This window comes from Lepidochelys kempii, chromosome 20 (genome assembly GCF_965140285.1).
Source record: "Lepidochelys kempii isolate rLepKem1 chromosome 20, rLepKem1.hap1, whole genome shotgun sequence".
NCBI classification, from domain to species: domain Eukaryota; kingdom Metazoa; phylum Chordata; order Testudines; family Cheloniidae; genus Lepidochelys; species Lepidochelys kempii.
The window spans coordinates 24,486,920-24,500,202 of record NC_136399.1 but is presented as its reverse complement, the minus strand read 5'-3'; the positions used below and the strand labels follow the sequence as shown (position 1 = coordinate 24,500,202).

At 54.3% G+C, this 13,283-nt stretch overlaps 1 protein-coding gene across 1 annotated transcript; it reads left to right on the top strand.

Annotated features, from left to right (window-relative positions):
- Window positions 1–3,170: 3,170 nt before the first annotated feature.
- On the top strand, window positions 3,171–12,921 carry CALR (calreticulin). Its single transcript, XM_073318927.2, has 9 exons — window positions 3,171–3,456; window positions 6,797–6,898; window positions 7,503–7,706; window positions 8,175–8,269; window positions 8,379–8,588; window positions 8,819–8,932; window positions 9,989–10,132; window positions 10,632–10,724; window positions 11,519–12,921. Exons 1-9 carry the CDS (start codon window positions 3,177–3,179, stop codon window positions 11,717–11,719), a joined length of 1,443 nt encoding a protein of 480 aa, XP_073175028.2. The 5' UTR covers window positions 3,171–3,176; the 3' UTR covers window positions 11,720–12,921.
- Window positions 12,922–13,283: the final 362 nt, after the last annotated feature.

The window sequence follows — 13,283 nt, the reverse complement described above, 5'->3', positions numbered from 1 at the left end:
CCAGACTGAGGTGAGGTGTGGGGGGGTTAGAGAGTGGGGGTCCCCCTGGGTGGGGAGACCCAGAACCTGAGAGTGTGGGGGTCCTGCCAGGGGGGGCAGCACCCCAAAGAAAGGGTCACCGGGTCCTGGGAGGGACATGGGGGCTGGCGGTAAGGCAGATCACTGGTCTGCAGAGGGCGCTCTGGGGGCTGGACGAGCTAATTCCCGACGACTACCAGCAGGAGGCGCCGCAGGGGTGAGTCCGAACCTTTACAGGGCAGTTTTAATGCAGGAAGGACTGGATCAAGAATTCCATCCTGTCGTGTTTCTCAGCAAGAAGCTGTCTGAGAGGGAAAGCCCCTGGTCAATCAGCAAAAAGGAATGTTATGCCATTGTCTACGCTCCGGAAAAGCTACGCCCATACATTTGGGGACAGCGTTTCCACCTACAAACCAACCATGCTGTGCTGAAGTGGCTTCCTACCATCAAGGATGATAACAAAAAACTTCTTTCGTGGAGTTTAGCTCTCCAAGATTTTGATTTTGAAATACAGCACATCTCAGGAGCTTCTAACGAAGTGGCTGACGCCGTCTCCTGTGAAAGTTTCCCAGAATCAACTGGTTAAAATCGTCCCTGAAATGTGGAAAATATTGTTAACTTGTATGTAATCAGTAGTGTATCTAGAGGTGCATGTGTCTTATTAATTCTGTTTTCTCCTAGAGCTCCAGGAAGAAATCACAGCTAGTGTGGAGCAGGCTGTCCAGCACTGTCTATGATTTGGGGGCCATGTCATAAACCTACAGCTAAGGGTATCATAAAATCCCTCCTTTACCTGTAAAGGGTTAAGAAGCTCAGATAACCTGGTTGGCACCTGACCAAAAGGACCAAAAAGGGGAGAAGATACTTTCAAATCTGTGGGAGAAGGTTTTTGTTTTTCTTTGTGTTCTCTGAGGAGGCAGAGAGGCACCAGGTCAGGGAAATAATCCATCTCCTCCAAACAATCCTGAAACGAGTATCTGATATTACAAAAAGTGTAAATAAACAAGGCAAGGTGCCGTTAGGTTATCTTTTGTTTTAGTTTGGGAATTTTCCCTTTGCTAGAGGGAGGTGTATTCCTGTTTTTTGTAACTTTGAAGTTAAACCTAGAGGGGAACTCTTCTGTGTTTTAAATCTTTTGTTACCCTGTAAAGTTACCTTCCATCCTGATTTTACAGAGGTGATTCTTTTACTTTTTTTTTTAAATAAAATTCTTCTTTTAAGAATCTGATTGATTTTCAGTGTCCTAAAGACCCAGGGGTTTGGGTCTGTGCTCACTTTGTAACGATTTGGTTAGGATATTATTCTCAAGCCTCCCCAGGAAAGGGGGTGTAAGGGTTTGGAGGGATATTTTGGGGGAGATAGGGCTTCAAGTGGCCCTCCCTGAATGTTTGTTTAAATCACTTGGTGGTGGCAGCAATACCAAGGGCAAGGAAGAAATGTGTGCCTTGTGGAAGTTTTTAACCTAAGCTGGTAGAGATAAGCTTGGGGGGTCTTTCGTGAGGGTCCCCACATCTGTACCCTAGAGTTCAGAGTGGGGAAGGAACCCTGAAAGCTGCCTTAATTTCCCCTCTAACCTAGTTCAGTTTTTTTTTTTAACTGATACAGCCTTTTTCCTCAATTTTTGGGCATCTTGTTAAATATTCTTAAACAATTTCCAAGTATCACTCAGAATTGAATCAGAAATTTTTTTTCCTAGCTGATTTGGCTCATGATTTTTCAGCTTTGTGAAACTGGTCCTTTTAAAGTGCTCTTGCATGCGCTCTTTGTGTGTGTGTGTGTGTGTGTATGTGTGTGTAAGTAAACTGGTTTGGACTTTATTCTGCTTGCACATTATAAATGTGATCAAGCTATGATGACTTATACCTAAGCTGCTATTAATTTTTAGTTCTCTGATCAGTTTCTCTTTATCTGTCAGGATTAGGTCTAATATAGAATTCCCCTGTGTTGGTTGGATCACTTTCTAAGTTGGGAAATTGTCATCTACAATATTTAGAAATTCCAAGGATCTATTTGTATTGACAGTGAGAGACCTTCAGAAAAGACCTTTGCCCCTTCTGATGATCTATAAGCACTTTACAAACATTAGTGAATTAAGTGAGAGGTGCAGCTATCCAGTGAGCCACCCTCCACTGCAATGCAGCCACTGCTGGAGTAGAGCATGACAGCTCATAGCACACAGTACTTGGAGGCAAAGAAAAAACCTTAACACTAAATGAAACTACTGGATGAGCTTAGGGAGTCAGAATTAAAAGATCAGAGATGCAGTTTGCACAGGACACCAAGATTAACTTCTCTAACCCTTGATGAGCAAAAAATCAGAACCCTGATTTCTGAGTTGGTACCCACGTAGCAATCGCAATGACTGGTGTTTCCATGGCTCCCTGCCTAGTCCCTGGGTGAGCACATTATGCTTTAACGATTGTTTTATTGTTAGTTCTGGGAGGCAGCCGCACAACACCAAAGGAACAGCAGCGGGTTCCAATTTGCAGAGGATAAAGAATAATCCTCACAAATCCCTGACTTTCAGCTGAGGCCTCGGAGCGTTCGATAATGGTAGGCTGGTATCTTCACAGAGGGGGAAGTGGTGCCTAAGTGAGTTGACCAAAGCCCCAGGAAAAGTCAGTGGCAGAGCGGAGTAAAGACCCCAGGAGTGCTGGCTCCCAGCCCCCTGTGCTGACCACTGGACCCCCTGCCCCTCCCTAAGAGAGGCAGAGAGCCGGGATCCCAGCCTGTGGCCCCATCCTGCTACGCCTAGCACCTGCTTGCATCCTCGCGTAACATTACACCACGGCGCCTTGCTGTGTCACAGCACATGGCATCGCCAGCTCTCTTCCTCCTCCTCCCCCAGGCTGGGTTATTTTATCACCTCCCCCACTGGTGGTTATTAGGGGAGGGGGTGGGTTGCCCCCTGCAGTGACCCAGGGGGGTGCAGAGGAGAGGGAACCCAGCACAACCACCATGAGCTGGCCCTTTAAGAGAGGCCGAAAGCTCACGTGACCTGACAGGCGGCGGTGACATAGCCAGCGAGGGGAGGGGGCGTCTCCCCCGGAACGCGTGGTCGCTCCTGATTGGCCGAGCTCGGCAACCAATGGGAAGCGGCCATCTGGGACGCCAGCGTTCGGGGGCGCAGCCTCACTCGTCGGGCAGGCTGCCGGCCAATGGGAGCGCGCGTCGCTCGGGCTCGGGCCAATGGGGCGGCGGCGGGGGCCGGGCGCCTGGCCGGGCCGACTATAAGTGCGGCCGCCTCGGGCTGCGCGCCCGCAGTCAGTGTCTGGTGCCCCGCTGGGTTGTCGGCGTCTCGTGACGGGCCAGGCCGGCACCTCCCGGGGACAAGCGCGAGACCCACCGCGATGAGCCCGCTCCTGGCGCTCTGCGGCCTGCTGGGCCTGGTGGCGGCGGGGCCCGCCCAGTACTTCAGGGAGGAGTTCGGGGACGGAGGTGAGGGGGGGCGGGGTCCCCATGGGGTCAGGCCAGCCCTGCAGGAGATGGGGGGGGGAGTGAAGGGGGAGGTGATGGGGGGGGGTCCCCATGGGGTCAGGCCAGCCCTGCAGGAGATGGGGGGGGGGAGTGAAGGGGGAGGTGATGGGGGGCGGGGTCCCCATGGGGTCAGGCCAGCCCTGCAGGAGATGGGGGGGGGTGAAGGGGGGGGTGATGGGGGGCGGGGTCCCCATGGGGTCAGGCCAGCCCTGCAGGAGATGGGGGGGGGGTGAAGGGGGGGGTGATGGGGGGCGGGGTCCCCATGGGGTCAGGCCAGCCCTGCAGGAGATGGGGGGGGGGTGAAGGGGGGGGTGATGGGGGGGGGTCCCCATGGGGTCAGGCCAGCCCTGCAGGAGATGGGGGGGGGAGTGAAGGGGGAGGTGATGGGGGGGGTCCCCATGGGGTCAGGCCAGCCCTGCAGGAGATGGGGGGGGGGGAGTGAAGGGGGAGGTGATGGGGGGGGGTCCCCATGGGGTCAGGCCAGCCCTGCAGGAGATGGGGGGGGGAGTGAAGGGGGGGGTGATGGGGGGGGGTCCCCATGGGGTCAGGCCAGCCCTGCAGGAGATGGGGGGAGTGAAGGGGGAGGTGATGGGGGGGGTCCCCATGGGGTCAGGCCAGCCCTGCAGGAGATGGGGGGGGGGAGTGAAGGGGGAGGTGATGGGGGGGTCCCCATGGGATCAGGCCAGCCCTGCAGGAGATGGGGGGGGGGGAGTGAAGGGGGAGATGATGGGGGGGGTCTCCATGGGGTCAGGCCAGCCCTGCAGGAGATGGGGGGGCGGGAGTGAAGGGGGAGGTGATGGGGGGTCCCCATGGGGTCAGGCCAGCCCTGTGGGGGGTGGGAGTGAAGGGGGGAGGTGATGGGAGGGTCCCCATGGGGTCAGGCCAGCCCTGTGGGGGGTGGGAGTGAAGGGGGGAGGTGATAGGAGGGTCCCCATGGGGTCAGGCCAGCCCTGTGGGGGGTGGGAGTGAAGGGGGAGGTGATGGGGTCCCGGGGGGGGGGTCTCCATGGGGTCAGGCCAGCCCTGCAGGAGATGGGGGGGGGTGAAGGGGGAGGTGATGGGGGGGGTCTCCATGGGGTCAGACCAGCCCTGTGGGGGGTGGGAATGAAGGGGTAGGTGATGGGGGTCCCATGGGGGGGGTCTCTGTGGGGTCAGGCTAGCTCTGCAGGTGGAAGGGTTAGTCAGGGTTTACTAGTCTCTGGCCTGGGTGGGGTGCAGTAAAGGGGAGGCTCTGAAGGGCAGCTGTAATGGGGGGCTCCTTAGGGTGTGGGGATCTGTGGGAGGAGGGGTTAGCGTAGATCTGCTGGCGGGGTGCATTGGAGTGAAGGACATAAGGCTTTTCTGTAGCACTCACTATGCTGTCAGGCTCATGGGTGGGGCTGGGGGATGGTAGGGAGGATTAAATAGGGTACAGATCTATGGGGTTAGAGTTGGGGCGTCCTGGTTTTGTGAACATAGGGTGGTAGATGTAGGGACGATTAATGGTCTAGTGTCATAAATGGTCCCTGCAGAACCCAAGGGAACTCTGTGGGGAGGGGGACAGTCGTAATAGGATCGAGGCCATATAGAGCCATGGAATGAGCCCAGATCTCTCTGTGAGGAGGCAGGCCACACACAGTGGGGCAGAGAACCCTGTTGGGAGGCAGGCATTCTATTTCACCCACAAAAATACACCCTAAAATCCTGCTTTGGCTGGTCAGGACTCAGCAGGATTTGGGATTGTGGGTTGGGAGTAGTGAGCTAACCTGTGTCTGTCTCTTATTAGAGTATTTCATTTGCCCTGGGCTCTAGATAGCATTAGGATGTCAGTTTAAAGCCCTTTCTAAAGAGGCTTTGAAAATATTTGGGGGGTGGGGGAAATCTGCCCCCCCCAAAAAAAAAATCAGTGCATAGCAGTTCAGATTAAAAACTCACTTGCTAGCAGTTCCATAGCTGAAACTGTCAGAGCCTCTGAATATACAGTGTGAACACTGCCTGAAACCAGGGGCTTGGTGTCTTACCATGCTTCTTGGGTAAACTCAATCTGGAGAGGGCATATTTGCTGCCTATAGGGCTTATAGAGAGGAGGCGGGGAATGGGGGTGGCGGCTGGAGGCCTCTTTGGTTTCATAATCGCCTCCCTGTGCAGTCTAGACTGAATGGGCAGTGGGGAATCGATAATTATTGGGCCCTGTGGGGATGGTGTCTGTTCTGTAAGGACTAGGTCAAACATTTTGGGGTGTGTCTAAGCACATGCAGACTGTACAGCCCTACGGGGGGCTGTGCACGTTTAAAAGCCAAAATCTGCCCTAGTTGATGATGGATGGGTGCCAAGTTAAGGATGTAAGCAAATGGCTTACAACTCTGCTCCATCGATCTCAGAGCAGAGAGCTTGCAGTCCTCAGCTCAGTCCCACTGTGCCCATGTGGGTGGCTAAATGGAAACTGGTATAGATACAGTGTGCATCTGTGGGCGTGCAAGGCCTGGAGACTGGTGAGGCGGCTCATGGCATGCTATGCTGTGTTTCTCCTGTGCAGCTGTGACCGCATCAGTGAGTTCGGAAGCAGGTGTTGTAACTTGTCTGGAAAGCTGGTGACTCCTGCCTGAAGGGCTTATGGCTCTAAAGGCTCTGGCTGGGGCCCTTCAGACAAGGCCTTTGCTTCTGGTCCATGATGCAGCTTGCAGTACTAAGGGATGAGATGTGGCTGGCCCAGCCATTCTAGACTGATGTTGATCAAGGCACTAACAAGCAATGTAAGCTGCCAATGCAGGATTGACTGTTAACCACTGCCATATTCCACGCCAGTGGAGGCTGCATTTTAGCAGCAGGTGACTCAGTCCTTATGTGTTGCCTGTCCTTCTCTTCATGAAGTGCTGAGGCTCATGGGAGAGGAGAAATGCAAAATCCTGTTCCACACTTAATACTCTGCCACACATTTGCATGGTCAGCTTTCACTCTGCCTGCTGGATGAAGCAGGCCCATCATTGTACATGGGGAGGGGGCATGGTCTAGTGGCTGGAACAGAGGCACTGGGAGTCAGAACTCTGTGGGGGCTCAATATGACCTTGGGCAAGCCACTTCCTTTCTGCCTCAGTTCCCTGCCTGGTGAAAATGAGGCTCTTGCCCCTGGCTCCATGAGTGACTGAAACACCGGCCAGTGATTGGCTTCAAGAGCTCTTTTCTGGCCTGTGATGTCCTAGTGAGGTGGGGCCTTCCTCACATAATGACCAAGGGTGGGCTGGGATTGTACATTCCCTGTCCTGAGTGCGTGTGGTGATAGCGGGGGGCTGTTAAAATTTCATGCCTGTCTCTCTTCCCCACAGATGCCTGGACGAGCCGCTGGGTGGAGTCGAAGCACAAGTCGGACTATGGGAAGTTCAAACTCACAGCGGGCAAGTTCTATGGGGACGCAGAGAAGGATAAAGGTGAGAAATTGTGTGTCCCTGCTGCATTCTGCTCTGTGTCCCTCCCCACCCGCCCAGGATGCACTAGGGAGATTGGGGCCTTTTCTGTTAACCATCTTACCCATTGGCTCCCCTGGCAGGGTTACTATAAATCACCCAGCACATCTATAAATCAGTATGAGATCAGCCCAGTAGATCCTTCCCATCCCATTCTGGCTGTAATGGGTTAGCCCACTGGGTGTCACCTGGATTATGTGCTCTCTGGGACAGGGCTGCCTCTTAGCTGTCTGCACAGGTCCTTGCCACTACCAAAGTCCAGATAACAGCATACAGCATATGACAGCCACCAATACCTGCCCCCTTGGGAAGCTGACAACCCCCATAATGCACCTGTGAACATGGCTGGGGGGTAATCCCTTGCTGGTTGCCACCTCGTGCCCTGAAGCATTAGCCGTAAGATGACAAGCACAGGGGCTCGGCACGGTGCCTACATACAAGCTGCTGCAGAGCTGAGCTCGAACAGGCCTGTTGCCCAGATGTGCTGAGTTCTGAGGCCAACTACGGAGGGATCACGCTCCCCCTCCCTGCTGGCTCTTGACTGTGTGTTTTCCCCTTCCCTTGTCAGGCCTCCAGACAAGCCAGGATGCCCGTTTCTACGCCCTGTCTGCCCGCTTTGACCCCTTCAGCAACAAGGACAAGACCTTGGTGGTGCAGTTCACGGTGAAACACGAGCAGAATATTGACTGTGGTGGTGGTTATGTCAAGCTCTTCCCCTCGAGCCTGAGCCAGGAGGACATGCATGGGGACTCGGAGTACAACATCATGTTTGGTGAGTGCCTGTGGGGTGGGCTCTGCGTGGCCTCTGCTGGCCATGCACTAGCTGTATGGACCCAGACTGTGGTAGGGTCTCATGCGAAGCAGGGTGGGGCTTGCACAGTGTCTGGAGGGGAGCTCTCCAAACCCCTAGGAATGTGTGCGTGACTTACTAGGGGGTGCTCATTGGCCCAGCATGGCACTAGGGGCTGCTGGGGAGCTGTGTTCCCCCAGCACTGCCCCTCTGTCATTTCTGGTGGGTTCCCAGCAGGGGGGAGAGTCCAGTCTGAGCCCCATTCAGCCCATGTTCTCTCTACTGAGCCTGCCAACAAGGCCAGTGTGGGGATGTACGGGTGCTGAGGTAGTAGCTGGTCCTGTTGGGAGCTGAATTTGCCAGCTCTCCATGCTGGAACAAGGTGACTTTCAGCCCCTTCTGATGCAGGCTGGGTTTGCTCCTCTGAACTGTGGCTTGTTTCCAATCCAGGCCCTGACATCTGTGGCCCAGGCACCAAAAAAGTGCACGTGATCTTCAACTACAAAGGGAAGAACATCCTGATCAACAAAGACATCCGTTGCAAGGTGAGTCTCCTGGCTAGAGGCTCCTGCCCCTGTGACATGGGCCTGGAGTGGAATCTCCTTGGCTCTAAGCTGAGACTTCATCTAATCCCTGGCTCCTTCCCTTGGCCAGGATGACGAGTTCACGCACCTCTACACCCTCATTGTGCGGCCTGACAACACCTACGAGGTGAAGATTGACAACAACAAGGTGGAGTCGGGCAGCCTGGAAGAAGACTGGGACTTCTTGCCTCCCAAGAAGATCAAGGACCCTGAGGCCAAGAAACCAGAGGACTGGGACGATAGGGCCAAGATAGATGACCCCGAGGACTCTAAGCCAGAGGTGAGTTGGGGGCTGCAGATCTTGGGTAGGGGCAGCATATGGGGCTGGTCAGAGACTGGTACCGTAATGCTACATCATTTCCCCGGGCCAGGTGGTGGGGGATAACAGCTGTAGCTCTTGCTGTGTGTGGGGCTGGATGGGGCAATGGAGGGGAGGATATCCATCAGAGTGAGGAGTTGGTGGCGAATCTCTTCCTGACATCTGCCTGCTTCTGTTCCTCTGCCCCTCAGGACTGGGATAAGCCGGAGCACATTCCTGACCCTGATGCCAAGAAGCCGGAGGACTGGGATGAGGAGATGGACGGGGAGTGGGAGCCTCCAGTGATCCAGAATCCAGAGTACAAGGTAAGGCTGGCCCACAGGCTGGGTCTGGAGCAGTTGTGGGGGGATGGAGGGGGTCTAGAGTGTCTGATTGTAAACTTCCATGAATATCGTGGCCTTCTGTCAGTTGAGGAGCCGCAGCCCTGCTGCAGTCGGTGCTGACTATCTGTGTACCCGGGGGATGAGACCTGAGGCCTGATGCTTGCCAGTTATTGCCTTGGAGTGACAAATGCACCCAGTTAAGGTCTCCTGCCCTAGAGAAAGGCATGAACCCCTATAACACCTCTGTGCAGTGCCAGTGAGCATTCCCTTCTTGGTGCCACCTCCAGCCTTCTGCAAGGGGATAGGCTTGTGCCCTGGAGGGAGGAGATCAAGACCCTTGTAACTCCAAACTATTGTGGCAACGCTGCCCCAGTCTAATCATCTTCATGCTGAGCTGGTCATGGGTAAGGAGGGCCTTGGGGGGCCTTCTGAGGGCAGGCAGGGGAGCAGAGATTGAGCAGGAACGTTCCCTGGTTCTCAAGTTGGCATGTGACTGCTCAGTCATTGGTCCCCTCTGGCCTTGGAATCTTTGTGATCCTCTAGTCACGTCTGACCTCCTGCCTAATGCAGGCCAGAGAACTGGTATGAAATAATTCCTAGATCAGAGCTTCTGGGAAACCTCCCAGTCTTGATTTAAAAACTGCCAGCGATGGCAAATCCACCACAGCCCTTGGTTCAGGGTTCTAGCACGGCGTGGGGAGAAGGGAATAATCCATAGCATGCTAGCTCTGGGCTTCCTCTATGGCAGCCTCAGCCCAGTCCAGATGTCTCTGAAAGCAGCTGTAGGTGGAGCCCTTGTGTTCCAACTCCCCTTAATAAACTCTGGGCCTATGATCCTCAGGGTGGCACGTGCACCGAGGGAGGCAGCCTGTCCCGCTCCTACAGCTGCAATAGCTTCTGGCAGAGCTGGCATCCCCATGCCAGGCCCATTCCTTGATCTTTCTCCCCCCGTAAGACCAGCTGCTCGCCTGTTGGAGACCAGGTGTAATCCCTCTTCCCACTCGCTGGTTTCTCACATGCTGTTCTCCTGCTCCCTAGGGGGAGTGGAAACCCCGACAGATAGACAACCCTGACTACAAGGGGAAGTGGGTGCACCCTGAGATCGACAACCCAGACTACACCCCTGATCCCAGCCTGTACTCCTACGACAGCTTCGGCGTCATCGGCTTGGACCTGTGGCAGGTGCGCTCCTCCCAAGGGGGCTGGCTGGCTGGGAGCAGGACTTGTCTAGCTCTTGAACAGTAGCCTAGATCATGCCACCTTGCGCTGGGGTGGGAACTTGCCTTTAATGGGCTCTGCTTCAGACTGAGCCCCTGGGGCCTCAGCTGCACTAAAGTGCTGGGGCATCCAATCTAATGGAACATGGGCCTTGTGCCCGGCTGTGCTGCTGGCATCGCTGTCCCCTGTTGGCAGATACCTTAACTCGCCCTCAGGGACTCCTGGCTCCCTTATGTCTGAACGCTTCCCAAGCCAAAACAGATGCTTGTCTCTTGCCCAATCCTTGAGATTCAGCCTCAGCCCTGGCTGAGCAGCATTAAGTTTTCTTCTGGGCAGGACTTGACTCTTAACCCTTGTCTTGCTGGTTGACCCCCCACCTTTGCTTGGGGCGAGATGGGCAAAGTCACCGTGGGGGCATCTGGCTGCTCCCTGCTGCGCAGTCACTGGCTTGCTATCCTTTCAGGTGAAATCTGGCACCATCTTCGACAACTTCCTGATCACGGATGACGAGAAGTTCGCAGAGGAGTCAGGCAATGAGACCTGGGGGGCCACCAAGGTAATGACTGTCCCTGGGGAGTGCTCCTGCTCCCCCAGAAGAGATTTCCCCTGCTAGTAAATGTCGACCCAAAGGGAGGACGACATAAGGGGAGAGCCCATGTGCTGGCAGGCAGTGCAGTGACCAAGTCACCCCCTGAGGTCAGAGGAAGGACCTGCAGCTGTTCGGGGGGCTCCACGGGGAATCATAGTGCAGGGAAAGGCAGGCTGAATCAAGGGGGTTTATTGTTGCATTTCTTGTGCTAGGAGGGTGATGGGGCTGTTCAGCTGTAACAGGGCATAGAAACACCTTTGAAATAATCTGATATTGGGTGTGGGGGAGAAGGCCAGACAGTTCAGTAAATGTTCTGAAACCTAAACCCTCTAATGTAATCCATCCTCTCCGAGTGGAGCTATCAGGGGGCTATCAGGATGGGCTTATGGCTGAAGCAGGACTCCTGGGCACATCCCACCTGCTCTTGGCCTGGGTTTCCCTATCAGAAGTGAGGCAAAAGTTCTTGCCAAGGCATGAAGGTTTAAGGTGGTCTGAAACTGTTTGGAGGGTTGCGTAGAGTCTAGCCTGCTCGGTTCCTTGCATCTCTCCTTCCTTCAGGTACTCACTGGCCCCCTTGACTGGCCCAGCCCAATGGCAGTGTCTTTCTCCTTGTGCAGATGGGGAAACTGAGGCATGGGCTTGCTAAAGGCAGCCTGGTAGAGCAGGGAATTAGAATCTGGGGCCCAGGCTAGCACCCAAACCACTAGCACCATCTTCCCTCTCCCTTTCGGATAACTTGTCTTGCTGTCAATCTCTCCCAGGATGCTGAGAAGAAAATGAAGGAGCAGCAGGATGAGGAGCAGAGGAAGAAACAAGAGGAGGAGGACAAGAAGCGGAAAGAGGAGGAAGGGGACGATGAGCCCGAAGGGGACGATAATGAGGAAGAGGAGGAGGAGGATGACGATGAGCCAGAGAAGGAGGAAGAGGAGGAAACGGAGGCACCGCTGAAGGATGAGCTGTAAAAGGCCGTTCCCACAGCACCGCTCCTCCACTGAGCCTTGCCTTTGGCCCCCACCATGTGGCTCGCTTGGTTAAACCCAAATAAGGAGAGGGGGAGGGGATACAGTAATGTCTCTATGAGACTTGAACTTTTTTATTGGTGTTTTGTTTGTGGTTTGTTTTTTATTTCACATGCCCCCAATGATCCATTCATGTGAGTTCAGGTCTCGGCCCTGCAGTGGATGAATGTATGCTACGGTTAACTGTAGAAACACAACCCTTGGTTCAGGCAGGAACAGCAGCATCAACCACTTTTTTTAATGGTGGCTGGTGTCTCTACTGGCTCCTGTCCTCCAGGTGCTCTGCAAAGGGATAGATAGGAAGCAGTGTACCACTACCTCTCCTTGCCCTCCTTCCAGTCACCTGCCCTGCTCCATCCCTCCTCACAGATGGAAGCAGTTTCCAACCCCTGCTCCCATGTCAGTGACCTGAGTGGGCAGGGATGGTAGGGTTGGCTTTTCCTCCATCCTAGCACTGCTTTGGTGAACCAAGGGGTTGAAATCTACTAGACTGCAGTATTAGGCCTCATTTTCCGCAGTTTGTTCTCACAGGAACTGTACAGCTGTCAAGAGAGCTCCAGCTTAAAATGAGTGGATTGATCCATTTCCTATGTTGCTGCAGCTGCTGCATTGTTTTTTTACAACTCAAGCAGCTGTCTTGGCCTCCGGTTCACTGACAGCTGGTGCGGAGGCCAGTCCAAACTAGATCCACTGTTAAACAGAACGTGCTTTCAACAGCTCAGACTAAGTGGGATGGGTAACTCTAAGTAACTTCCTCCCCTTTCTTTGGACTGTAAAGCAAACATCTGTAGTTCCTTGATTTTCTGTAACATGCCTGACACCTCTCAGGAATCCCCCCTGGAAATTGCATAGAGCTATTGTCTTGTAGCATGGGTGGAGGGGAAATGGGGCATGGGCTAGAATGAAGAGTGGTGTCTTGGTGAGGGAGGTCACAGAATGCTGGGGTGGGGGTGGGTGGCAGGAGAGAAGGGGGGTTGGTAGATGGTAAGGGAGTGGAATACTGAGTCCAAGCTTCTACCTACTCTCTGAAATGTATTGTGGGGGAGGAGTGAAATGCAGAGGTAGGGGTGCGGAGACTTCTCATGTTCACACTTGAATGTATGAATGATTGAAGAAAATTTCTATTAAATTAAATTTCATGTCTAGCCTGTGGCCTGGTTTCTATGGGTCTCTTCCTGGGACGTGAGTGGTATGCAGTCACTTCACGTGGGGGGGAACCATAGTAGCTAATCCAGTAAGGTAATATACCCCAGCAAGGATTTTTAGCTGCCTAGCAGAGGTATAGCCATAGCTGCCCCCTTTGTAAAAAGAGAGCAATGGGCTCAAGTGCAGGCCCCCACAGAAATACACCATCCACACTTCAAGTAGGAGAAGACAGGGGCTGGAAGGACTAAAGGGAGGGGTGGTGTCACCCGGCCTGTGCATGGGGTGGGAGATTATGCTGTGGGCTGCGACTGAGCCTGCTGCTGTGTAAGGAAGGAGCCAGGCCCAGCCTCACTCCTGCTAC